Source organism: Thamnophis elegans, chromosome 5 (assembly GCF_009769535.1).
Source record: "Thamnophis elegans isolate rThaEle1 chromosome 5, rThaEle1.pri, whole genome shotgun sequence".
Classification (NCBI taxonomy): Eukaryota; Metazoa; Chordata; class Lepidosauria; order Squamata; family Colubridae; genus Thamnophis; species Thamnophis elegans.
Window position 1 is genome coordinate 89,858,706 of NC_045545.1, and position 27,071 is coordinate 89,885,776.

Sequence of the window (27,071 nt, forward strand, 5' to 3'; positions counted from 1 at the left end):
GAAAACAAACATTCAAGTATAATTTTGAGTAATCTATTTATTTGAAACGAGAGAGAAACTTAATATGTTTAAATTTTTGGACCACTCAAACAAAACGGCATTGCTGCTTGTATTAAAACAGTGTTGTTCTATCCTCATTTAATACATTTATGTAGTATTTTTTAATAAATATTTCCAGCCAGTTCAATTTTTTAAATATGACATTATAAGCAAAATATTTATTGTTTAGGAACAAAAAAATAATGTAAAGCCTTTGGAAAATGAAATGTCTCTGCCTAATCCTGAAAACATATTGGATAGATCCTGCCTTTAGAATGCTTAGTGTAAGACCATAATTGTACATACAGATAATCCTTGATGTACAATAGTTGATTCAGTGACCATTCGAAGTTACAGTGGCACTGAAAAAAGTGACATGACCATTTTTCACACAACCATTGTAGCATCCCCATGGTCACGTGATCAAAATCTGGATGCTTGGCAATTGGGTCATATTTATGATGCTTGCAGTGTCCTGGGATCATACGATCACCTCCTGTCACCTTCTGACAAGCAACGACAATGGGGAAGCTAGATTCACTTAACAACTGTATTATTAACTTAACTGCAGTGATTCACTTAATAAGTGTAGCAAGAAAGGTCATAAAAGGAGGCAAAATTCACTTTAACAAATGTCTCACTTAGCAACAAAGATGGTGGACTCAATTGTGACTGTAAGTCAAAGACTATCTTCAGTCATTTAATGTATACTCTCAAAATACGGCTTAAAAAAAGATCACATTCTATCAGCATGTGCTGGATAAGCTTCTTGGAGAGAACATTAAACAGGACACCCAAGATGTCTTGTCACTCGGCCACAATTTGTCCCACCTCATGGATGGGAGAGGATACAGGGAAGAAAAATAAATTTCTTCCATTACTCTTTGGATTAGGATAACTTGAGAAATTATCAGTTAATATATTTTCCTTCTCATGAGTTATCTGAGATCCAAAGCAACAATATAGTGTAATGGAAAGGGAAACAAAGAGGCAGTCTTTAATATTGGTCAACAAGTGCTAATAACTTGGACCACTCAGTAGCCAGGTCAGTCAGTATAAGTTCTTAAAAAATACTAACTTGTGCTGTTGATGTTACCTACTTTGGTAATGAAATGTCTGCAAAAAAACCACCAAGCTCAGAGAGCGCCAAGGACCTCACAGTTCAACCTTGAGCTACAAATACTTTCTTCTATGAATACTAACTCCTATTTTGAGAATTGATAGCACAGCTCAAAGCACATAGCCAAAAAGATAATATGTATATAAAAATGGTGTGAAACAGGTATCGAGTTCAAGTAGTAACGTTTAAGTCTTTCTTCAAAGTGCGCTCATTTGGAACAGAAGATCGTCCCACAGACCGCCCTGCTCCTCCGAGGGAAGAAGTTTATGAATATATCATCTTCCGAGGGAGTGACATTAAAGATATCACTGTATGTGAGCCTCCAAAAGCACAGCATAATCTGCCCCAAGATCCTGCTATTGTCCAAGTAAGTAATTCCATTTGGAACAGATAAGCGTTTCACCTAGTATTTCTTTGGGAATGTCGAACAGTAAAAACCACCCTTACTAGGCACTAGTAGGCATATATAAATTCAGCTGGGCCTGTTGATAAGTTCTAATTCAGTAAGAATGACTCTATTGTTGCTTGTTATGTTTTCTAAGATTAAATTAGTATCATAGCTTTCTGTTAAATATGGTGCTCAAGGACAAGGACAATAGAAGTGTAAGTGAAGTAGGGAATGAAAAACGAACACAAACAGCTTAACCACAGTAGTATATTAATAATCTTATTAAGACCTGTTTATTCGCTCTAGCACAATGATAGCAGAAATGGAAACAAAAATGGAATAACAAGAAACTTCTTGCTATTCCAAAACACTAGAGTGTGATTCGGAAGATTGTAGCAATAGCGCCTAGACTTATATACTACTCCACAGTGCTTTATAGCGGTTTACAGAGTCAGCATATTGCCTCCAACAATCTGGGTCCTCATTTTATCGACCTCAGAAGAATGGAAGGCTGATTATCTCACCCATTTCCACCAAGGATGTCCCCAGTTGTGATGGTATGAATGGGGTCCTCTCCCAATGAATTTACAACTCGGACAGAACCTAATGGGGAAATATTTTCAATAGCTTGACTAGAGCAGGTTAGTTAGTCATTTGTAACATGGAAACTGGGTGTTCCCTATCCTTGGCTAATGTCAGTCTTTGGCCAGAGTTCTGTCTGAACTCATTTGAAAAATAGCCCCTGGTAAAGATTTTACTTGGAAAACCTGATGTACCTAGGGCATATTTCAACACAGCCATTTTCTGCAAATTGGTTTGGTTAGAGGTTAGACCCCCCCCCCCCCTAGTCTTATTTAAACAAAAACAGTACTAGCCATTTAAAAAAATCTGAACATTCAGGATTGAGTACAGATGTACAGTATGTTGGAGTTCCCTTGTTTTAGGAGCATATAAATGAAAACAGGAAACAAATAACCTCCTGAGTTTTAAGGTTTTTCAAATGTTTTGTCTACTATTTGACTCAGTTGCTATTCTTTCCAGTACATTAATAATTTCAGATGCTACTTGGTTTACACTCCATGATAAATTAGCCATAATTAATAAACTGCGATGGCCGTTTAAATCTAAAATATAATGACACTTTATGTACAGTGCTTACTGAGGTCAGCTTAAAACCTACCAAACTGCATTTCCATAAGAATGTTACCCTTAGTTAGTGTTCCTCTTGGATTCTTTTTTTGTGGTTTAATCTGTTGTGATACCTAATCCATTTGATTAATTTATGGTTTAGTGTAATAAACCAGAAAATGGGTAAAGTTGGTGCCAACATTAAGTACGCTTTATGAACGCAGTCAACATGAAGTGTTTCACTTTTAGTTTAACTATTGTTAGCCATGATTTAGGATTTACTCATTTCCAAACATTGATATTGAAATGAGAGTTTAAGGTAAAATCCATCTAATCCTGTTCTAAACATAATGGCAGTACTGATCCTAGACATATTTGGATGAAATGCATTTGTATTCAATTGAGTTTGTTATTTCAAATCTTAAGACTATCTCTCTCCCTCCAACAATGAGAAAATTATTAAATTAATAATTAACAGCATGTGGGCCTTTTCTGATTTGCTGCCTGGCTAGTGTGATGGAACCACATAGTTTTATACAGAAGTTTGACCACTATCTCTGAATGCTTTGCCAGTGCACTCCTGTTCAAAAATTAGAACCTAGAACCCAAAAATGAAACACATTGAGGATTGGTGATTTAAGAGATAAATAGTAATAGACACATTAGGAACTAAAATCTTGTAAATCTATCAATGGGCAAAAAGTGTTCCTCTTAAAAAAAAACATTATTAGCATTATATAGCACTAGGTGTTGAAGGATATGGTGAGGCAGGAAGATCTATTCTCATGACTATGATTTGTGAAGACTATAGCAGCTGGCTTTCACTAAGACATTCAGGGTGCCTTCAAATCAGTCTTGACTCCTGGTAGCTGCCTGGATGAGTCCCTGTAGTTTTCTTGGTTTTGGGAAGTAGTTTGCTATTGCTATCTTCCTAAGGTTGAGTGTGAAGAACTGGCGTAGAACCTTCCAGATGACTTCCTATCTTAAAGTAGAACTAGAATTCTCCCAGTTTCTTACCACTACCCCAACTGTGGCTCTCTTTATTAAGATGATAATACATAATTTGAGTTAAGGTTGTCTGATTTTCATCTTCAGCTTCATGTGAAAAATTTGGGCGTATTATACAGCTGAATGAATCTTTCCTCATTTGATTTGTTAAATTGATGGTTACAAAGATTTTCCTTTTTTCCTCATGATACTGTTCATTTCACAACATATCAGATTTAAAGTTATCGACCAGATGTTATGCTGCCTGCCCGCATGATATTAAACATATTTAGCAGCCACACCACTTTAGCTTCTTCAGAAACCATGATTAAATCAACAATGCCTAATATGTGCTAATCTTTGCATTTCTTAAAGCATGTAAGAAATTTTTGGACTGTCATCCATATTGTTTTCTTCATTTTGCTAATTGTCCCACATTCACTTTTTTCAGTCATCTTTGAGCTCTGCGTCTGCATCTTCTTTTCAACCTCATGTGCCTTATAGTCCTTTCAGAGGGATGTCATCCTACAGTCAGCTTGCCGCCAATTCTTTAATTGGCCAACAATATGCAGCATCTCTTGGCTTAGGTGAGTAACAAAGACCTTTCTGTTGCCGAGATGATCAGTCTCTGGGCTGTGCTACATGTCCGCAGAGAATATTTTTCTGAGGGAGAAGTATATATTGTTGAATAAGGAAAGCCTTTTTAAAAAATAATTTGTATCAAAGTATTGCGGGAAAACATTTCATTATATAACTCTCTAATCTGAAGACATCCCACCTTGGCACCGACTGATAGAGTGAGAATTAGACTTAAAGATAGGTTGAATTTGGACCTTTTCTAAGTTGAAAGCATAGCTTTGCAAAAACCAGTGTTAAACTTTAACTTTACTGGTTTTAAACAAGGTTCTTAAGTGAAGTTTGTTCAACTAACCCCACTTTTAGACAGGCTACTCACTAGGTGATATACGTGAGTAAAATGTACAAAGTAATTAATATCAGTTGAATACTTATTAGGATTCCTTCCTCTTTTCAGGGCATCGGAGCAGTTACTCTTTGGGGTTTTTTGTAGAGGTGTATGAGTGTTGGACTCTATTTTCTACATGAACACTATTTTTGGAAACATAGGGTAGAATTCTCAGCAATGAGAAAATTAAGGGTTACTCATATATTTGTTCAGAAAAAAATAAATTATTCAGTGTTAAATTACATATTCATTTTTTTCTCCATTTCTTCATTTCTGTCACTTATTAAAGCATTTCTGCATAAAGTTAGCATATGATGTGTAATGTACATCTGATGGTGAGCAACTTAACAGGATCTGTCTTGCTCCCTGGTCAAATTCTTCCAAGTTTCAGAACTTTTAAGAATATGTTAGCTCAGGGGTGTCAAAATCAAGGCCTGTGGGTCACGGGGCTGCCCTGGAAATGGCGAAGGACCAGCACATGGTGCCTCTGCCAGGGAAAACGGATTGTGGGAAGGCCGTGTGCATGCTCTGTTTTCGGCTGTGACAGCCTCTTGCAGCCCTCTGCCAGCCGTTCATGGCCCTCCCTGGCTCCGTTTTTGCTGGCAGAGGGCTGCAGGACATCAAGCTGGCCACACCCACCCCAAATATGCCCACTTGCCTCTCCCAAGGTCAGACACAACCCTGATGCGGCCCTCAACGAAATCGAATGTGACGTCGCTGTGTTAGCTGCTTAAACCTTCTCTCCTCAGTCATCTGGATGTCAGTACTGCCGTGTGTCTCACTAGTCTCCTCCTCTGCTTTTTCTTCTCCTCCCTTGTCTGTCTTTCTAGAGAAGCTGGTAAGCCCTCCAGCATCAGCAGCTGCTTCCAGTCCTAGCACTTCTTCATCTCCTCAGCCAGTTTCAGAGCCTGACTTGTCATCAGAGCCACATCTGCTGTCTTCTAAGGGTAACAGCAGCTTGAGGATTCCAAGTATTAGAAGAATTGCATGGTGTTTGCAAAAGCTTTGGTTTTTTTTAAACCCCCCTTTCTTCTCCCCAAATAGAGTAACTTATGCAAGAATTACCACAGTAGTTTGTTTTTGAGAGACTTGGTGCCCCTGCTCCAGGTATCAGATGGGTAGATGAACAGGAACCTGCTTCTTAGCCACTCATTTAACATTCTGAGGTGAAAACTTAAGACTGAAGGGATAGGGCAGGGTGGAGCCAGAAAAATTTAAGAGCATAAACACAAGAGAATGAGCTGTTGCAGATTTGGAAGCCTTCCACTTTGCAAAAAGTCCTACCTGTGCAAGTAAGAGAGGTGTGTGTGTGGGGGGGATACAAATTAAAGCTGGGAGAAAATTATTCTTATAACATTTAGTATATGGCAAATAATAGGACAACCACAAAGCAATCCATTTTACCTGGGCATGTTTTACATTTGGTAAAACAGTTTCCCTAGATAAATTCTGGTCTGTTGGATTCTGCATCCTGACTAGTTGATGGTCTGGCAGTTTGCTCTTGCTTGAATTCTGTGGCAAACGTGTAAGGCCAGGGTTCAGCAACAGTAGGCAAAAGTTGGGAAGGATATGGAGCAGTTTCGTATTTTGAACGTCTCTATAGTAAAATTTTCTTCAGGGCGTTGCGCTTCTTGTTTTCCTCAAGTGATTGTATTATTTCTTCAATGCTTTCTGAATGCATTTTTGTGCATTTTCTTGAATAGCCTTGAGTGTAGTTAACTCTTGGTGGGGGTGGCATTTCCTTCACACTTCCTTTTGAATTTCGGATTATCTAAAGCAGAGATGGAGGAATAACTATTTGAAGTTGCAAATCTCCTCAGAATCATATCTGAGGATTTGTGGGAAGCTGTGTGAGTGGCTTTTAAGGAGTAATAGAAGTATTCTGAATCTCTTGGATATTCAGAAAGGGTAATGCTATTTTGTCAGCTTGCCATCTTAGAAGTTAATTTGCAGCTCTAGAATTTTTTTTCAACTTCAGGGCCACTTAAAAAATACTTCAAGAGGTTTTGACTTAACACAAGCATTGCATAAATATATATTTTACTGTTTCAAGCAGTAATGAAATATGTGTGCCTGTAAGCATATACCTACACAAATAGGAATTCATGGTTCAGATCTAATTTTCAATTATTTAGTTACAAAGTGGTCGGACTTCATCTTACTGTGGAAATGTGTATCTCTGTATGATTGCCTATTGTGTGAGTTAGTTTCAAATACAATTACGGTGTGGTGGTTTTTTTTTAAAGATATATGGGACCCAGACAAGGTTTATGGATGATTCTATTTTTTATATAATATGTTTTCTCGTATTTTATGTTTCAATCAGCATCACAGTAATGGAATATTTGATGGGAAAGAGGAGACGAACCTAATCATAGATCAAAAGTAAAGAGTTATATATTCAGTTAACTGAATTCTGCAGTTGAAGAACTACAGGAACTCATGTATCTGCATGTTTTATTTTTCTTCCAAAACAGAAGCTTCATGTGTCCTTAGCAGGACCTTTGACTTTGCCGTGCTTCTATTTCCTTCACAACTGCTTCATGCTGTTCTCAGTGTTAAATAGCCAGAAAACAATACTAGATATAAAGTTTAATATTTGTCAAGGGGACTTGTCAGCTCCTTGAGATAGACGAGGTCAAGAAACAATCTGAACTATTGTAGCTGCTTTTCTAAGTCTTTACTGGTTCATTCCTCCCCCTCAAAGGCTTTTCATACCTTCCTGAGGTCAGCTGAGGCACATAGGCTGAAAGATTGTCTCTTTCCTCATGGAGGCTTTGTTGAATTTTCTTTGATAACAAATTTCTCACAGCTGTTCTAAATTTTGCATGTTTGAGTGGAATGGCTTCCAAATGACTCGTTATGGTATTTATATTAGAAAATATTTTCTCAGGTAAACTGATAATCAGGCCAAAGATTTTCTGAAACACACCAATTCTGGTGAAAGTTGGAATGTGTGTTCTCCCAGGAAAAACTATGTTTTCCATTGAACCCAAATTATTATGGAATGTTTAGATTGGCTGCTTTTAACTTGTAGATTTGCTGCTGGATGGACAGGTCCAATCTGCTAGCAAATCCCACAAGTCTGTTGGTATGCTTTAATATTGGTATCTTTCAGTTTTGCTACTAGCTGCCTGGGTCAATATGGAGAGGAATCCATGATCATAATCACCTGACAATTGAGCAGCTAGCCTTTGTAAATGTGGGTACATTCATGTGTCATTTTGAGCATTGTTACTTGTTTGGTTTCGGCTTAGCATGTGGACTTACAGTCAATTGTAACTTAGTCAAAAGAACACACTTCAACTTCGTTGTGGTGTGTCAACCAGATCTTCCAATTATGTCAGTACTCGCAATTTCTGTGTGAAAGAGAGAGCTTAGCTTTCAGATTTTCTTCCCAAAGATTCAGAGGGTGTGATTTTCATCTAAATCTGAGAACCCATCTGCCTTGGTGTGAAATACGCACAGTGAAATTTATTTCAAGTAACCTGTTGAAATTTGCTTATTCGGGAACTAGGGAAATTGAATTTGTGCCTTGTAGCATCTCCATCGGTGCAGTGTTTTTGATCAGTGGCTAACACTTCCTAGAGTTAAGCCTCTTTCAGGAGGAGATTCTTTTTTTGAAAACCTTTTGACAGGATTGAGGGGAGCCGAGGTCTCTGAGCACAAAGCAAGTTTGGTCCGAACAAATGCAGGGGTTACTGACATTGCTTGGTTTCTCTCAGGTGCTGCTTTTCCATCTGTTCATTCAGTGCGCAAAAGTCCAATGGTGGAGCAGGCTGTTCAAACTGGCCCGCTGGATAACAACTTGAATCCCAAAAAGGCAGTCAAAGCTCCTCCAGCAATTCAACGCAACACACGTCAGATTCAGCAGAATCACAAGACAAATGGTACTGAAATCTTTTCCTTCAGACAATATGCCAGTGTTTTAAATTAATAGTAATTGGAACTACCATCTGCTGTTGCCTTTCAGCATCTTGGCTCTATGGAGTGAACAGGTTTTCCTATTTTGTCTTAGATATAGTTGACCCACCACCTGTGCAAACGCAAGGGCAGGTGAATGATGAGAATAGGCGGCCCCAGAGGAGGAGATCAGGTATGTTACCTGATTGTAAATTGTCCAAAGTAATTGAATTTAATTCTTTAAAGCAACTGAATTGCCTCTTTTGCATTACTGCTGTAATGCAACCTTTCATAGAAGAATCAAGATTAATTGCTCCTAATTAATTCATTATACTTCTACTTCAGTTGAAGGCTAAAAGAGTTCAACAGCTCTATGCATGAAAAACTAAAAGAATTACAGTGAAAGGACATTGGTATAATAGTCTACAAGGATCTGAAGTCTTATGGAGTGATATGACTTTAGCAGCATTAGCCGAGGAAGCTGTGCTGGTCTAGGAGAAATATTTCAAATCTAAGTAAAAAATTAAAATGAATGAGAATGCAAGAACTTATTTCTGTAAAGTTCCATAGAATAGAAGTTAAGCAAAATATTCATTAAATAGAATTATTTTTCACTATGTTTCAATACAGGTAGCTCTCAACTTATGACCAGAATTGAGCACAAAATTTCCATTGTTAAGCAAGACAGTTGTTAAGTGAGTTTTGCCTCATTTTACAACCTTTCTTACCACAGTCATTAAGTGAATCAGTGTAATTGCTAAGTTAGTAACACAGTTGTTAAGTGGATCTGGCTTCCCCATTGACTTTCCTTGTCTTAAGAGCACAAAAGGTGGATCACATGACCCCAGGACACTGCAAGCTTCATAAATACATGCCAGTTGCCAAGCATCCAAATTTTGATTGTATGACCACGGGGATGCTGCAATAGTCATATGTGTGAAAAATGGTCATAAGTCACTTTTTTCAGGGCTTTGTAATTTTGAACAATCACTAAGAGAGTATGGTTGTAAGTTGAGGACTATCTGTATAAACAAGATTCAGAAGCAACATTTCCTGAAGTTTCTGATTTGATGGAAGTCTTCTGCTGAGTGTAAGGTGATCTCCGTCAAATTCTAGGTATTCATGCCAGTCAGGCATTAATAGTATGAGAAGTACCAGATCAGCCAGCTTGCTGGCATCACTTCTGTGGAATTCAAATGTGATTGAACAACACAGCATCATGCATTGCCTTGAGCAGGGAGCATGTGAGGTCAAGCCTTGCTTTGTCTAAAATTAAAATGAATTCTCACTAGAAGATTGTAACATCTTTTGTTTAGGAAATAGAAGAACTAGGAATCGCTCCAGAGGACAGAATCGACCAGCTGCCGTGAAAGAGAATACAATCAAGTTTGAAGGTGACTTTGATTTTGAAAGTGCCAATGCACAGTTCAACCGAGAGGAATTGGATAAAGAATTCAAGAAGAAACTTAATTTCAAGGGTTAGTATTTTGGCTGTTTCTTGTATTCCAGACACACACACCACACACACACACACACACACACACACACACACACACACACACACTCCTTGGTGTGAATGAAAAACAATATCTAGTACAGGGGTCTCCAAACTTGGCAACTTTTAAGACTTGTGGGCTAACTCCCAGGATTCCTCAGCCAGCACTTGTACACTTTCAGAATTCATCAGCCAGCCATGTTTGTCTGAGGGATTCTGGGAACTAAAGTCCACAAGTCTTAAAATTGCCAAGTTTGGAGACCCCTGATCTAGTAATAGTATAACTTGTTTTTATATACGCACATTTAAAATAATGATTCCTTCTCTCTCCCCCATCCTCCATCAGATGATAAAGTTGACACCGGAGAAGAGAAGGGAGAGCCTACTGTGGCTGCTGAAAACTGGGATGACAACCCAGATGAAGACCTACTGGGACCCAACTGTTATTATGACAAAACAAAATCTTTCTTTGATAACATCTCCTCAGAACTGAAGTCTAGGTAACAGAACTCTAGCAGCTTTATTTTATCTCTTGACACTAATTATGTCAGTTTAATATTGTTTTTGCCTGATATCCTGGTATATTGAGCAGAAATAGGCTTTTCAGCAATGTTCTCAATTCTACAGTCCCTGGTTCTTTTCCAGTTGCAAATGAATATGTTTCTCAGTTTTGTCCTATAGTGTAGATTTTCCCACAGCCCTTCCCAAATTATTTGAAACCATGCTTGAAAAGTCGTAAAAGCATTTTTTTATGTCTCTAAAGTACTCTGCAGTACTAAAGATTTAAAATTTGGTAAGCAGTCATTGATGGGGATGAGGAAGAAATCTGAGACCAAAAGAACTTGATCAACCAAAAACTTTTTAGAAATCCTTGGATTTGAGCCTTAATCTCATTTTTGTGTGATGGGAGTCCAAAATGTTTAGAAACTCTACTCTTTGGGGCTCTTGATATCCTTGTTTCTTAACTTTTACCAAGTTCTGTCTTCAGTTAAGATTTTAATAATAGAGGGAAGCAGAAAAAAGTCAAATGTATATAACATATTCTTGGCAGAAACTTCTCATAAATACTGTTGTTTGGTTACTGAATCCTTTATGCCTAATCCATCCTTCTGAATTACTTGATCTACGTGTTTTGGAAATCTCAGCCGCAGCAATATGATTTGGAATAATTTACAATCATAAAGCACATTTTATAGGATATTTTGTGACAGTCTTTTGTGTGGGAAATGATGCTAAGACTTTAGTCTTAGTCTTTGCTTGAGACAGCAGGAAGTTCAAGAAAACTGGACTGTAACAGGAAAACTGGTTACTTTTGTTCTTTAGTTCACGGCGTACAACATGGGCTGAAGAACGGAAGCTGAACACAGAGACCTTTGGTGTTTCTGGGCGATTTCTCCGTGGCCGCAGTTTTCGTGGGGGATTTCGTGGTGGAAGGGGGTCTGGAGCTGTGCGGCGAAGTCAGGCTACTCCCAGAGTTGGCACTGGAAGAGTTTGAATTCTGCAGGCAAGTTACAAAATTTAAGTATTTTAGGTTCATCTTTCTTAGAGCAGCTGGTATAAAGAAAGAAAATTAAATGGTTTGCTTATAATGAGTCTGTTCCTCAAAACTGATTAGACTCTTCAGGGGTATTTAAAGTAGTGAAATATTTGCTTTTATGGTGTTGCAAGCTTTTCTCATGGGCAGAACTTTTCAAGGTTTTTGTAATCCTCAATTTATGAACGTAATGGAACCTTATGGTTATAAGTTTTTGATGGTCATAAAGTGGATTGCCTGATTTTATGACCTTTTTTGGGGGGTGATGGTTAAGTGAATACATGGTTGTTAAGCAAATGCCACAGTCATTAAGCGAACCACTGCTTACTACAGGACATTTTATGCCAAAAGAAAATGGCAGGTTTTGGTGGAAATCATATATCATAGTTGCATGACCAGGGGATGCTGCAAATGGTCAGAAATGTAGGCCAATTACCAGGCACCCAAAATGCAATCACATGACTGGGAGGGAGGGTGGCCATCGGCTCTTCAAAACCAGAACTTACTTGTAACTTTTGGGACATCTGCTGTAGCTTCAGTCAGTCACTTAAGTCAGTGGTCCCCAACCCCCGGTCCGCGGACCGGTGCCGGGCCGTGGAGTACCTGGCACCGGGCCGCGCAGCGGCCGGGGGCCATGATCAGTCATCTCCGAGTTGCCCAGGGAGGGGCGGCGCGCCCGGGACGGAGACGGCGCTTCCCCGCCCGGCCTTGGCTTGTGAGAAGGAACGGCGGGAGAGGTAGAGAGAGAGAGAGAGAGAGAACGTCGGGCAGCCGAGGGCGGGGGGGTCTTTTGAGGGGAGATGGGGGGTGCGCGATTTTGGCGCGCGTGCGCCCTCCGCGGGCGTGGGTGGTGGACTGAGAGGAGTCTAACGGTAGTGCAGGAAAGGGGAGGGTATGAGCGCCGCCTGAGGTGGTGAGGGGCAGTCGCCAGATTCAAGCCGCCGCTGCCGCTATTGCAGCGCATGGTGGAAAAGCGGCGGTCTTGCCCACCCCTTCCCTGCCTCCCGCCCGCTCCAGTTGCCGCAGCCAGGGGTGGGGGCTCGGTGCCTGAAGTCTCTTGCCTCTCTTCCAAAATTTCGCCAACGGGCATCGGTGAAGCGCGCTCTTTCTCTTCCTCACAAAACACATTTCCTTTCCCCCCACGCGTAGTTATTGGCGATATGGACTCTTGGAGGCTGCGCTCCCGGGTCGCGTTTCCTTTTTGCAGCCCACGAGAATGCCTGGTTCTGAGCCTCAAAAAACGAGAGTTCTCTTAAGGCTGCAAAAAAGGAATATACTTTCGTCCTTGAAGCGCTTTTCCTGTTATTTGGACATTATATATATATATACGTACGTACATACGTACGGTATGTATATATGCATGTATGTATGTGTGTGTGTGTGTAATATATATATATATATATATATATATATATATATATATATATATATATATATATATATATATATATATATATATATATGTCTGTAGTCCATAATATAGTGATGATTTAAAAAAAAATTAGTTGAGCACATGGAATCTTTTTTCTTTTAGTATATTTTGGAGGTGGGGGCCCACTTTGTTATTTAAGATAGTATCTCCTTTTATATATGGTAGTGAAGATACCTAATACTCCCACCCCCTATTTTCCCCACGACAACCTTGTGAGGTGGGGGGGGCTTAGATAGAGTGAATGGGCTAAAGTTACCCAGCCAGATCAGTATCAAACATTTCCCTGACCTCATACAATCTGATATATAAACAATCAATGTGTCGTCGCGAACAACGCCCCCCCACCCCTGCGCGCGCTCAGCGGGCCACGGTAAAATTATCAAAGGCTGACTGGTCCGCGGCGATAAAAAGGTTGGGGACCACTGACTTAAGTGACCAGTCATAAGTGGAGGACTACCTGCACCTAGTTAGCCTTTAGAACTTAAAATACTTTCAGTGTACTTTTAAAGTGATTTCAAGCAATCAAAACAGAGTTGGAAGGGACCTTGGAGGTCTTCAAGTCCAACCCCCTGCTCAAGCAAGAGACTGTATACCATTTCAGACAAGTCTGGGAATTGTAAACACCCAATACCCTCCAATTCTCCTGTTTTTACTTGTCCCGTATGCCTCCACCACCCCTTTATTATTCATTTGAAGTAAACAAGCATCCAGGAGAGTAAGGTAAATAAATAAAAAGAGTCAACTTGCAATAAGATGAGCAGTAAATAAATTAATTTATTGTATATTTGAAAAAACCAACCAACCATGCCTGTTTTATTTTAGAGCTTTCAGACACATCGCTATGAAGTTGTGTACATAGGAAGGAGGGAACAATACAAACTTGCTGCACTTAAAAAAAAAAGGATGGATGAATGAAACTTTTACCTTCACAAGCCTAAATTCCGATGGGATTATTGCTAGTCTGTCACAGCAGATGGGAGCACTGGGATTGCTTCAACAGGAGTGTGCTCGGGAATCACCGGTTCAAGGTGTTTTGTTTTTTTTCCTCCCATTTTTTCTCTTTTTGCGGGTGAGGGTCTTTTGCAAGTAGTGCAAGGAACCTGTGCTGCTTCTTAAGTTCTAGCCACTGTTGTAGTTGAACAGGGAGGAGTGCTTGTTCTATTCCTAAAGAAAGCAATGCAATTCTGAACTCTTCCAAAAAAATGAAACCAGCAACTTAAAATTTGGAGAAGAGATAAGTCTGCTGGTATCCTTTTTCTTCTGACTTGTATGCTTTTCTCTCCACCTTCCTTCCCTTCCCCCCTTTGGAGCAGATTGATGTCTAGAAACCAATTCTAGTGCAAACATGTTGTGCGTGTGATGTAGTGATGGGATTTGTCGCTGACCATGTTATCTGTAATTCTGACTTGCCGCTTGAGAAATCTTTCCTCTGGAGTTTTACACACTGCAGAGTTGCTTGGAGTGCTGGTCACCCCTCAGAAGAATTAGTATCTCGAAACTGATCCGGGATGAATGCCGTTGTCTATTTTCTAATGATGAGCCATTCTATGCCCCTGCGGATTTTCTGTAGGCGGAGAAGGCTTAAAACTTAAAACACATCATGCCCTTTCAGCAAATCTTGAGGGATCCTTTTTCTCTCTCGGATTTAAAGGGGAAAAAGTCCCAAGTTTCACATTCTCTCAAAAATGCGAGATGCAACTTCTAAATGAAGCTTGGGCTCATTCAGTAAAATTCAGTTGCTCTTCACGTCCCCCAACTTTATAAATAGTTCATTTTTTTGTGTTTTTAAAATAGTTGTGGAGGATATGAGCACACAGGGATTATACACTTGCATGGAAATGGGTAAAAAGCCTTTAGTAATAGGTTTGTGCCACTTTTGTTACCTTGTAGAAATATTCTGTTGAAAAGCTTCCCTAGTGGAGGCCGCATCCCGCCACCCCCATTTCCATGGCTCCCCCCTAGGTCTTGCATTAAGTTGGTGTAAAGCTTTAGTTTCTTTTGTAGGCCTTCATCGCAAAGAGTGACACGTTGTGGTGAGGTCGCATTATGGAGTCATGTAAATTGTAATTATAAATAAACATGTAAATGTTTAACTGTTCTGATTTTGGTTTTTTTTTTTTTTAAGTTTTCAATGAAAAGACTTAATGCTTGCAAACCAGGAAGATGCTGTAATTAGGATGCCCAGAATTAGATACATGATTTCTTGAGTTAAGAAAAAACACACATGCACACATTGTCTCCTTACTTCAAAAGCACTTTCATACAATATGTTAACTGCATATCATTTAGTTTGTTCTTTGTTGCTGAAGTTTCAACATTTTCTCCTGCGAGCCTAGTGACTTGCTCCTTAAATTTCTATTTTGAAATGTAAATACTTTAGCCTGGATAAGAGATGCTGAAAGGTTTGGAAAATAAAATTTTAGCAATGATGAAAAATGGATTGGGTTTCCTTTTAGAGAAACCAATCTGAAGCCACCAGTTTAGTATTTTTAAATACTTAACATTTATGTCTTACAAAACATAACCTCATGCTATACATTGCTGCAGTCTGTAGGGACACTCTGAAGGAAGAGCAAAATGATTGCTTAAGAGGGAAAAATATCCTTGCAAAGCACACCCCCCTGCATGTAATTGAGCAAAAATGACAAGATCGAGTCTGAACAGTTCTATTTTTTCATTGATTTCTGCCACTTATTAAATATTTAAAACAGCTAAATTTGATTATTCAGCTCAGGTTTTTTTGCCAAATTTAAATTCAAGGTTGGATGATTTACACATCCCTAGATGTTCTGTGAAGATAGCAATTCACCTTGCAAAGAAGTCAACATTTGCCCCATGTAGACTATTCTTATTGACACTGGTTCTACAATATACCAACTTTCTAGTCCTGGCTATACATGTGATACTTCCAAGGGGAATCTGTGTTGTTTGTAACAGCAAAGCCTCTTGCTTGCACAATATTGCTGACATGCCATTTGAGTGCTCGAGATTAATAGGCTGCCCAGATAAAGCAACTCTGGGATGAGCACATTTCCTTGAATTTGGTAATTGGCAGTTAAGCATTAATACTGATGAATGAAAACCCATTAGAAATATATCCTTTTAAAACTACTTGCTCTGAAAGCATCACTGGTAATGGAAGCATCCTGCCATCACTTCAGAAGCCAAGTTTCTTGTTTTTAAATCATGTGAAACACCTATACTGAAGTTGAAAATTACCGTACTTTTCCATTCATTACAATTACTATATCCTAGTCTCTTGAATCTTTGTGAATTTTGCACTTGTGCACTACTTATCAACTTCTAATTGAACCTGGCAGAAGCCATTTTGCTATTCCTTAGTTCCACATGGGGGGAGGGAAAAGGAGGATGAAATACATTAGGCAAAAAACAACTTTCTCATGGGAATCAAGGTAATCTCTACAGATGGTGGATAGAGATGGGAAGGAGTGCCTGGACAGGCCACCAATTAACCTAATGGGCCGTGACTTCTGGGGAGGGAATTATTTCCTATTTTAATTGTACTGAAACCGGGGAAGCATTTGGAGTTGGTTTTACGTTTGATCATGCTGATATGATGTATCCAATAAAGTTCTTTGAAGAAGACCTCAGCATCCGAGTTCTGATATTCTTGGGTTCGTTAGTCAGGATCTTGACACTACTTTTCAAAGGCTTACAAGTATTTTCCAGTACATGTACACTGCCATAGGGCGTGGTTCAGACCTGTGAATCTTGGTTTTCTACCTTACATTATTCTATCTGGGCTGCAAAATCACAAAGGACCCATTATTCAAGGAACAGGAACCCATTATTTGTTGAAATGCTTATTTGCTCTGTTACAGAAAATCCCCTTTTTCCAATGATTCAACTTAATAGTCCCTATTTTCCAACTGTTCTATATGCAAATACTTTTCATCATACTGCATCCTTTCCCCACAAAATATACTTGATATGTATGTTTGCCAATTCTTTGAAGTTTTGGATTGTAACTCCCGTGACTTTGATGATTGCCTGGAACTGACAAAGGAACAAAACCAGATTAGCTTGGAAGAAAAGGGCTCAACACCAATGTATTTTTCAAAGAAGCAAGACGACGGTAACATTTTCATAATTTCAGGGTGACATTACAACCATGGTCCCATCCTGAATCTGTATGAGAATTTCTACGATTACCTGCCAAAATGATTTTATTGAAATTTACTGCCATGCAGTTAGAAATCAATTCACACACAGATCTACTGTCAAACGTTCAACCGAGATCAGAAGTTTACATGTTATCTTTCATATTTTAAGTGCAAAACTTCAGTATGAACCATTTCCACATCATGCTGGAGTGAGGTTTCAGCAATTTTAGGCTTTGTCATTTCCCTGATGTATTTTAATAAACTGGAACAAACATTAGCAATGCAGCAGTGGTGATAAACAGTAATAGAACAATTAGTAATAAAAGGTATCTTCTATGTCAAATTGTGGGTTCCTGAACAAGTTATGAAAACATTTTTGATTTTTGTTTAGAAAAACTGGTATTATTGCAGTCTGGCTTATATATATACATATACATATAAGAATGGAGCCTCTTCTAGTAACAAGCTTAAAAAAACAGGTGGTTTATTGTAGACCTCTTAAAAGGGGCAGAGAACAAGGAAATAGAATGCTTACATATCTATACAGACTCATGATTGATTTAAAAACCAAAACTAAAGAAACTCATTCATCATGTTGTAGTTTTCTTTTGTTTCTTCTTCTCATTCTCTTCTTTCTCTTTTTCAATCTCAGAAACATATTTTTCAATTTCATCAGGGCTCAATATCTAAAGGGAAGTGATGAAAATACAATCAATAGGTCAGTTTCAAATATTATGTAACCAGAGTTTTCATTGTGGACTGTTCCCTGACAAATCTCATCCTCTGAAGGATTCTCCTTGATCCAATGGTAATAAGCAGAGTAACAGTACAGTTAAGCAAGCCAGGTAAGGGAAATACAGATAAATCAATTGCCTATTTTATTCATCCCCATCTTTTCTAGTCCTGTTAGGTCAAGGACGCTGCTGTTAACTAAATGAAAAACCGCTGTGCAATATTTTTTTTCATTTGAGACAAAATTTCAAATTGCATTTATAATGTTCTATAATAGGGGTCCCCAAACCCTGGGCTGTGGACCGCCACTGGTCCAAGGCCTGCCAGGAACTGGGTCATGCGAGCAAGCAAATCCCCGTTTACACATGCACAGGATCCAGACAGCACATAAAACCATGCCCTCTACGGCCGTGGAAAAATTGCCCTCCATAGAACCAATCCCTGGAGCCCAAAAGTAGGACCATTATTCTGGGGCTGAGGAACTCTGGGAGTTGAAATCCCCACATCTTTAAGTTATCCAGTTTGAAAAACCTCTGCTTTCATGTATATATGAATTTAGGGAAAAAATTGAGTGAAACAGAACAATTTGCAATGAATTATTCCTTTATTTAGGCTTCAAGTATGTATAGAAGTCAATTATCTATTATTTATTATGAAGCCACCCCCTTTCAAGTGCAGGGCTCTTTTGCAAGCAACTATGATATACAACCCATCCTCAAAACAAAAAAATAGTATTATTTAAGTCAGCTTACCTTGAGAGGTTGGTTTCTTCTCATAACAGCCAGCTCAATATTTTTTCCACCAGACTGTACAACCTTAAAATGTGGAAATTTAGAAAAACAATTTCCTTACAAATGTGTTACAATTGAGGATTTTTTTGCAATGAAAGATGACATCTCATTTGAACTGCATGTCAAATCTAAGAGTGCTTCAATCTAATAAATTTAGAACACCCAGAAAAAATGTCTCTCTTCCAAATAAATCTTAGAACCAGGCAAAGAACTCTGGACCTTAATTTTACTGAATGAAATTAAAGTATATTAAATTATTAGGCTTGTTGTTTATCAAAATTATCAAGTTAGGAACAATTCAAATGTTGTCACTTACTTCAAGAAGGGCTTTGATAACAAGTTTAATTGTCAGATCATCAGTTTCAATGGCTTCATCAGTATAGTTTTTCTCCAGAAATTCCCGCACGGATTTTGCTCCTCTGCCAATTGCATTAGCCTAGGATAAGAAATATACTTGGCAAAGCTTGGCAAAATGATGAAAAATGTCAATGAAATATTTACATATTTAAATGTTTCATGTGAGAGCTTACGATGCCTTCAGCTAATAACAATTATCAGATACTATGACCCCAATTAACATCAACAGTCCCCTAACATGCAATATTCTTAATGAAAGAGATAAGTTCTTTTTTCCACAGTGACAAAGCCAATTGATGGCTATATTCCAGGTCCAATTACTGCATACCTCACCCTGAAATTAATCTACTACTCCAGGGTCTAGGGAAATCAGACCAAAGTATTTTGCAGCAAGACAGGCCCACAATATTATGATGCCTGTCCTATGTAGCAGGCTCCCTTAAGACCCCATCTCCTCTCCTTCTTGAACAACTGGCTTTTAGGGAGACCCACTGCAAGTGTGGTTTGTGTGGTTCAGTTTGTTATATTGTGCCTTTGCTATTGTACTACGATTCCTTTTAATTATTTGGTCAAGGGTTGAGCTTTAAAAGTTACTATATTGCTCTTCTTCATTATTGCTGACTACCTGGAGTTTATATGTAAGATGGGTAACCATGTGCATTTTCTATATCTAAACAAATATTTTTAACAATGAGGCAATTCCAATTGTTGACTGGGAAGTTCTACAATGCTATCAATATCAAAAAGAAGACACTCCTATAAATAAGAGAACGCAAATGACAATAGAACTTTAACTAAATAGTTGCTATAAATTATTTTGTGCCATTTTTGGCTGTTTCCACATTGATTAGTTTTCATTTTAAAATGTACTTATTTTATTTATTTATTTAATTAATTAATTATTTTGCCACCTATCTTGCCTTGGGTCTACTTTTCTAGTAGCCCATTAAATCCTAAGCAAAGAACTAAATTTGCTTAACCATGTTCCATTTTGCAGGGTTCACATATCTTGTTAAACCAAACCAGTCACATTGTGGTTAGTATGATACACGAACCTAGTCTAACTCTGGTTTCTCATATAAATAAATGCAGGAAAATACACAGATTGTGAATAAGAGGGAATGTACTATTTTGAATCACAGTATGGTTAAACAGTTTTTAAAAAGGGTATGATATCTAATCCAGAATTGGAGACGAAGGAATGAGATATTCCGGTTAAACTGTGTAATACTTTCTGATCTTTCATAGATTATGAGAGTGTGAATTAATCTGATGGAAGTATTTACTTATAGGATTTAAGTGCTCCTTCATTTTCATCTTCACAAAATCTAATGGGTCAACTCACCTTCCAAGCATGGTATGTGCCAGAAGGGTCAGTCTGATATAGCCTTGGAGTTCCATCAAAATCAAACCCTACAATAAGGGCAGAAATACCAAAAGGTCTGCGGCCATTACTCTGGGTGTATCGCTGAAGAAGAACAGGGGGGAAATGGTGTTATGACTATGATAACTGTATGCCAAGTGATGTAAAAATTCATGAACAAATACTTGACAACTAAGTAATCAGATTATGTTCTGAAGAAGAGCTCAAAAGATTTTAAGTGCAAAAGTCCCTATTTCAGACAGCAGTTCAGAGTTCAAAACAGAGTGAATTTGAACCTTAGCTCCACATTAAAGAAGCAAAACATCTGAATGATCAAACAGCACTGAAATACTTCCAGCAAGTACAGAACAGATGTTTCAAACTCAGAATATCATTTTCAAATCCATGCTTTTTGAAAATTGCAAAACAGTACTCTATAGTTTTTGGAAAACATTTACTAGTAATCAAAACGATGTTGAAGAATCAATATTTTAAATCTGTTTGCTCATTAATCTATTAAAATAGTCTGGAATTTGGATGTTTTTCAAATGCATATTTAGGAACTGAAAGGTATCCTTATCATACCCTTTAATTAAAAGAACATCACTAAGTTGTCAAAGACAGAAGCAAGTACAGGTAGTTCTTGATTTACGAACACAATTGAGCCCAAAATTTATGTTGCTAAGTGAAACATTTGTTAAGTGCTACAGTGATCCATGGCGCAATAGTTAGAGTGCAGTACTGCAGGCTACTTCTACTGACTGCTGCCTGCCTGCAATTTGGCAGTTCGAATCTCACCAAGCTCAAGGTTGATTCAGCCTTCTATCCTTCTGAGGTGGGTAAAATGAAGACCCAACTTGTTGGGGGCAATATGCTCACTCTATAACCACTTAGAGAGGGCTGTGAAGCCCTGCAAAACAGTATATTAGTCTAAGTACTATTGCTATTACTAAGTGAGCTTTGCTTCATTTTAGAATCTTTCTTGTCACAGTTGCTAAGTGAATCACTGCAGACAGGTTAGTAGCACGGTTGTTAAATGAATCTGCTTCCCCATTGACTTTGCTTGTCAGAAGATTGTAAAAAGAGATCACACGATCCCAGCACATTGCAAAGGTCATAAATATGAGTCAATTGCCAAGTGTCTGAATTTTGATCACATGATCATGAAGACGCTACAACAGTTATAAGTGTGAAAAATGGTCATGTCACTTTTTTCAGTGATGTTGTAATTTTGAAGCCACTAAATGAACAATTACAGGTAGAGGACTACCTGTATTAAAGCTGCAAAAAAGATCAAACATAGTATCTAATAACTGGAATAGGAAACATTATTTCCTACTATCTTTCATTACCTTTGGGGGGGGATTAGACTTTATTTTTGCCCAATAAAAGCAGCTATATTATATTCCATTTTTGCCCAAAGTTTGCAACAAAACCAAGGAATGAATATGGCCTTTAAAAAAATGTACATACCTGCTTCAGGCTAGCGATATAACGGGTAATATATTCAACAGTGACTGGATCTTCCACTGTGAGTCTATGGCTTTGACATTCCACTCGGGCCCTATTTATAACTATCCGGGCATCTGCGGTAAGACCTGTAAACAATAGTTCAAAATATTAAAATTTGCTTTTAGCAAAATAAGACAGATAAAAATATTTCTATTTTAGTAAGATGGTTAAATGAATTATTTATTTTGTGCCCATGTTGATCCTATGTTCCAGGAAAAAAAATATTTTGATCTGGATATATGTTACGTGTACTCCCAGCACACTTTCATTATGATATCTTATGAGTTCCTATGATTTGGAATGAAAAAGAACAGAGGAAAGATTAACCTGACAGTTTGTGACTGCCATTCCTCCGCTCATATTGTTAAGATTGTTTAGTTTAGAAAAAGAAATAAAAAAGGAGTGTTGTACCTAAATCTGACTGTTAAGTAAAAAGACGAATCAGTGCTACAGAACTCTGCCTTTAAGGGCTGGCTAACCTGATTGGTAAAATCAGGAAAACTTAATTGCAATAATCTAGTGGACTAGTGGACTGACAGCAGTTTTAATCCTATTAAATCCACCCCCACCAGGTGGGAGAAATGGTGGGCGGAGTAAAACAGGAAAACTCTGCTACTGAAATATCTGACAGAAGAATGACACTATGATATTCAAGTCAAAATAATTAAATTTCCATTAATAGAAAGATGACATTTCTGAATACCATTTGCTTATAAAGATTTGGATTTCAAAAACAAATCATAATCAATTTTAAAGTACTTTTTTTTTAAAGGAGAGGTTTAAAATAGACCTGAAAGATAAAGAAAACAGTCCTTAATTAGGATGTTTTCAGGACAATAGAAGAGAAGGAATCCCCAGATTTTTTTCCCTAGCCCCAATAGTTTTAATTTGTTGAGATTCTTTGCAAATAATAACAACAAAAGGATCCACTGGAAGGTAATTCCTAGCATTTATAGCAAGCAATGCACTGGCTAAGAATTCTTAGATGTATAGTCTCACACAAATCTAAATAAAAGTGAAATTGGGAAAAGGCTGAAAATCCATCCTTAGAGTACCTGCAAAAGCCATGCAGACATTGTCATCAAGGGCACAGATCTTTCGGACAGTTCTCTCATCTTGCAGTTTCGCTACAGATTTTTTCTCCACGCCAAGAACTACAATATCTTTTCCTCGTACTCCAACCTGTAATATGAAATGAAGGAGTAAGTGCCATATCAAGCACCCTTCCCATATATTAGTAATTTTTTTTTAAAAAAATGTCAATAGCAAAACAAATGCCTTTTTATAATTTCAGACTAGAATCATTCCCTATTATACTGTAGTGGTTTGGCTTCTTAGATTTAACCTAGAACTTTAATTTATCCTAAACAAAACTTGAATCAAAATAACTTTATCTGATATGAAAATTTGCACTTTAACATGTATGACGTTTCTCAGTGGTTTTAACAGGTAACACAAATATATACAAACAAAACCATCCGTGCAACAGCACCATCTGGAACAAGCAACCTTATATGTTCCCCCTCTCATGGTGCCTCCTATAGTATGGAATTCAATTCTGATCAACCCCAATCAGCACAACCAATAAAAAAAATTGTAGCAGCCACCGATACCAACTTTATTTACTTGCTCTATATCATACCTTTTTACTCTAGTGAATAGTCAGGACAATTTTTTAAAAAACATGAAAACTGGGGGGAAAAACAAAAATATAAGTTGAAGGCATCTCTCTTCAAAGGACAGATGCCTTTACAGATTTTTTAAATGATGAAAAAATTGGATCCCAAGGCATCTCTTAAAGAAGTGTATTCTAATGTCTGGAAACAATATCAAAAAAGGCCATCAAGAAATCTCTCTCTGATAATGAGAACATTTTCAAAGAGTCCTCTCCTTTCATTCTAACCTCACAGGAGAGGTTATATCATGAGACTCCTTTAGTAATTAGATATTAAACTGTTTAGGACTTCAAAGATTTACACTGAATCTTTAAATTGTGTTTGGTAAGCAGTAAGCATCTGGTACACAAGATCATTCTTTGACCCCGTATCACCCATTGGTTAGCAGCTTACTTGCCCCATTTTTCACCAATTGCAACTTTTAGACACCTTTCAAGGGTTATCACTCATCAAACCTGTTGCAGCTGTCAGGAGAATAACCTGAGCACAATTTGCCAAATCTGATTTATTCAAGAAGGGTTACAGCTAGTATACTACCTTTAATGGCAGACATACTCAATATTCAGATCTCCCAAGCAAATACAGTGAAACCTGAGGGCTCTCCCACTCAAGAGATGCTGACTGTTAATCCTAGTTTATTTTCTTATTAAGGAGAAGCATCTCCTTTCTCCTGAACTTCAATTTAACCTTGTTTCCCACTCCAAAACGTTAGTAATTTTCCCCTAGCAGTTTTATTACTTGAGCTTGATATTTATCTTCCAGCATTTTCCTCAAGCGAGATTGAGAAAAACAATAAGCATTCTGAAGTTCTCTTTAATTTTAAAACTGAGTCCAGTACAACTTCTCAAATAAAGAAAACAACTACACAAGGAAAAATATACTGATTTAATCTAAAATGTCTTTCAAAATTCCATCTTCCTATAAGTACATTCAGGCCCATCATATTGAGGCAACTTGCCTCAATTATTTTTTAATCTTAAAAATACAGGCTACAATAAAGCAATGTAGGATTGCATATACACACTGGCTATACCTGTTTGCTCACATCCAGCAATTCAATTGCTTACTCTAGGCACAAATATTTTATTTCACTCAGCCACGTTTACTTTTTTATATTGTTTTACTTATTAAACAAGGTTAACAAAGCCCCTCTTTCTATAACTAGGTTTTAATTCTTCCAACTTTTAACCAGAACTGTTGTACATTGCTCACATTTAGTTCAGTGATTGATAGAATGTCTCTAATATCTTTAACTCCTTGAAAAAGCCTGCCTCCGCAATCTGAAATTCCTATTTCTTAGTTTTGTAACTATAGCCTCTTTTCTGATCTCGTTCAGTCAAGACACTTTTTTCTATCAATCCTTTCTATGGATTGTCTTAGGATTTTCTTATGTTGTGCTCATTTCTGGACCTGACATTACTTTATTTGATTAGGAACCTACCCCTTTCCATTTCAGGAATGTTTATAACTAAATAAAATAAAATGTTATACTTTAAAGCTTAAAACATAAGCAAACAGGTTTTTTTTTAAGTACAGTACTGGAAAAATGAAAAAGTTCTTGCCAGAGAGATAAGCTTCACCAAGAGTCTGTGTTTCACTTTCTGTTTCCCTTTAAATTACTTAGCTTTGGAGAATAATCCTTAGTTTCTCTGCAGGATAGAAAATGTGTCAACAACAAACCTAACTTTATCTAACCCCTTCAATATAAAACAATATTGTCAGAGGATGAACCCAAAGAAACAAAAGAGTTTCTCACATATAGCCCCCACTCCACTCCACTCCTTTTCTCTGACCCCCTGCTAACATCACACCAAACCAACGTTCTGTATCACAGTTTGTGTAGTTACCCCAGGCTTCCTACAACATTAAACCAAAATTCAGACAAATTCTTTAGACACGGACAACAAAGCTTACAAACCAAAACTCCTATTATGGCATTGTATACTGTGGGGAAACACATGTATGCCTGTGCTATACATGTACACCTATACCCACATATAAAAGGGATGTGGTGGCTCAGTGGGCTAAGATGCTGAGCTTCAAATCCCTAGCACCTCATAATGGAGTGAGCTCCCATTACTTGTCCCAGCTTCTGCCAACCTAGCAGTTCAAAAGCATGTAAAAATGCAAGTGGAAAAATAGGGACTACCTTTGGTGGGAACATAACAGCGTTCCCTGTCCTTTCGCCCTTTAGTCATGCCGGCCATTTGATCAGAGACCTCCACTAGAGTCGGAACGACTAGCATAGATGTACGAGGGGAACTTTTATCTTTTTTTACCCACATATATATCTTATGGGTTTAACACTAACAAAATCACCTCCCCCCCCCCCTCGCCAGATGTGTACAGCCAAAAGTCAAGGCCCTCCTTGATGATAATTCTGGAAAATCCAATCCCAAAGTGCCTGAAAAGGAGGCCCATCCTGCCCAGCCCGAAAAGGGGCCTTTATTGGAAAGAGGCCCCTCTCGTTATTAGAACCGGCTCGAAGTGCGTCTTTTCACCAAAAGCTTTTGGCATTTTATTTATAAACCACATTATTATGAATGAATGAATAATAACAATAACTACTTTTATTCATTAAACATGAAACTCAGTCAACTCAACATTTAAAAATGTGTCATAAATACCGTTGACTGGTTGTTGTTGTTATTATTATTATTATTACTATTATTATTATTATTATATTTGCAGTTCAGGGAAATAAAAATGCACTGCCCATTGCAAAGATCTTCTAGAATTGGGCTGAAGAAGCAATCGGACAGCCATTTGTCCGGAGTGGTACAGGCCGGGGCTGTCTCCAGTTCAGAGCAGGGGTGGGGGTGGACTAGAAGACCTCCAAGGTCCCTTCCAATCAGAGTCAGGCCTTCTAAATTATAGCCTTTCCTCAGCAAATCGATGGGAAAGTTCAGGCCAGCGCTCGGACGGGACGGGCCTGGTCCACGCGGGACAAGACCGAGGCCCGGGGCTGAAGCCGAAGAACATTGGGCCGGTTCTGCCAGTAGGGCGGGGGGGGGGGGAGCCCTGCCGGCTGGGAGTGATAGGAGTTGGAGTACAAACGCGTCCCCTGCTCCGCGAGACCGAGGCCCTTTCCAAACCCCCACCCCCACCCCTCAAATTCCCTCAGGCGCGCCTTTTCTTTACCGCTGTGGAGCCTTTCTTCACGGCCTCCTGGGCATATTCGACCTGAAACAGGTGCCCGTCCGGGGAGAAAACGGTGATGGCCCGGTCGTAACTCATGACAGCGGCGAGACGACAAAAAAAGCGCCGACCGGAGCCGAGAATGAAAGGAAGCAGCAGCCGCGCGAGATATTCCCTCCTCAAAAAACAGCACCGTCACCTTCCCTCAGCGCGCATGCGCCGGATGCCGCGCGTAGCACGCTATTCACGCAGCGCTCATACGCCGGCTCCTCCGCTTTTATCCCAGGCGTTTATAAGCATATGGGAGAAGGGGGGGGAGGGGGAGGAAAAAAGACTGATGCCTTACGTCAAGCACGTACTTGGCAGCCGTAAGCGGCTCGACCTATCC

The 27,071-nt window shown here is 38.5% G+C and overlaps 2 protein-coding genes across 4 annotated transcripts in view; one reads left to right on the forward strand and one right to left on the reverse strand.

Annotated features, from left to right (window-relative positions):
• Nucleotides 1–15,090, forward strand: part of LSM14B (LSM family member 14B) — a 32,271-nt gene extending 17,181 nt beyond the window's left edge. Inside the window, exons 2-10 of one of the 3 annotated variants that reach the window (XM_032219100.1) lie at nucleotides 1,363–1,526; nucleotides 4,114–4,249; nucleotides 5,457–5,573; nucleotides 8,352–8,516; nucleotides 8,645–8,722; nucleotides 9,846–10,007; nucleotides 10,371–10,524; nucleotides 11,348–11,528; nucleotides 13,813–15,090. In XM_032219100.1, coding sequence (XP_032074991.1) covers nucleotides 1,363–1,526; nucleotides 4,114–4,249; nucleotides 5,457–5,573; nucleotides 8,352–8,516; nucleotides 8,645–8,722; nucleotides 9,846–10,007; nucleotides 10,371–10,524; nucleotides 11,348–11,519 — 1,148 coding nt within the window. In that variant the 3' untranslated portion in view covers nucleotides 11,520–11,528; nucleotides 13,813–15,090. The remainder of the gene's footprint in view (nucleotides 1–1,362; nucleotides 1,527–4,113; nucleotides 4,250–5,456; nucleotides 5,574–8,351; nucleotides 8,517–8,644; nucleotides 8,723–9,845; nucleotides 10,008–10,370; nucleotides 10,525–11,347; nucleotides 11,529–13,812) is intronic. The other 2 variants (XM_032219101.1, XM_032219103.1) reach the window with 2 other exon arrangements.
• Nucleotides 15,091–17,040: 1,950 nt separating this feature from the next.
• Nucleotides 17,041–26,963, reverse strand: PSMA7 (proteasome 20S subunit alpha 7). Its single transcript, XM_032219104.1, has 7 exons — nucleotides 26,687–26,963; nucleotides 22,925–23,051; nucleotides 21,831–21,955; nucleotides 20,340–20,462; nucleotides 18,954–19,073; nucleotides 18,599–18,661; nucleotides 17,041–17,800 (listed from the first exon to the last, which is right to left on the reverse strand). Exons 1-7 carry the CDS (start codon nucleotides 26,780–26,782, stop codon nucleotides 17,705–17,707), a joined length of 750 nt encoding a protein of 249 aa, XP_032074995.1. The 5' UTR covers nucleotides 26,783–26,963; the 3' UTR covers nucleotides 17,041–17,704.
• Nucleotides 26,964–27,071: the final 108 nt, after the last annotated feature.

Excerpts from the sequence above, each read along its gene's own strand:
- PSMA7 (XM_032219104.1), bottom strand. The coding sequence starts at position 26,782 with ATGAGTTACGACCGGGCCATCACCGTTTTCTCCCCGGACGGGCACCTG. Across the intron at positions 21,956-22,924 it reads TGTCTGCATGGCTTTTGCAG|GTCTTACCGCAGATGCCCGG; the intron begins GTACTCTAAGGA and ends TATTGTTTACAG. Across the intron at positions 19,074-20,339 it reads GCACATACCATGCTTGGAAG|GCTAATGCAATTGGCAGAGG; the intron begins GTGAGTTGACCC and ends TTCTTATCCTAG.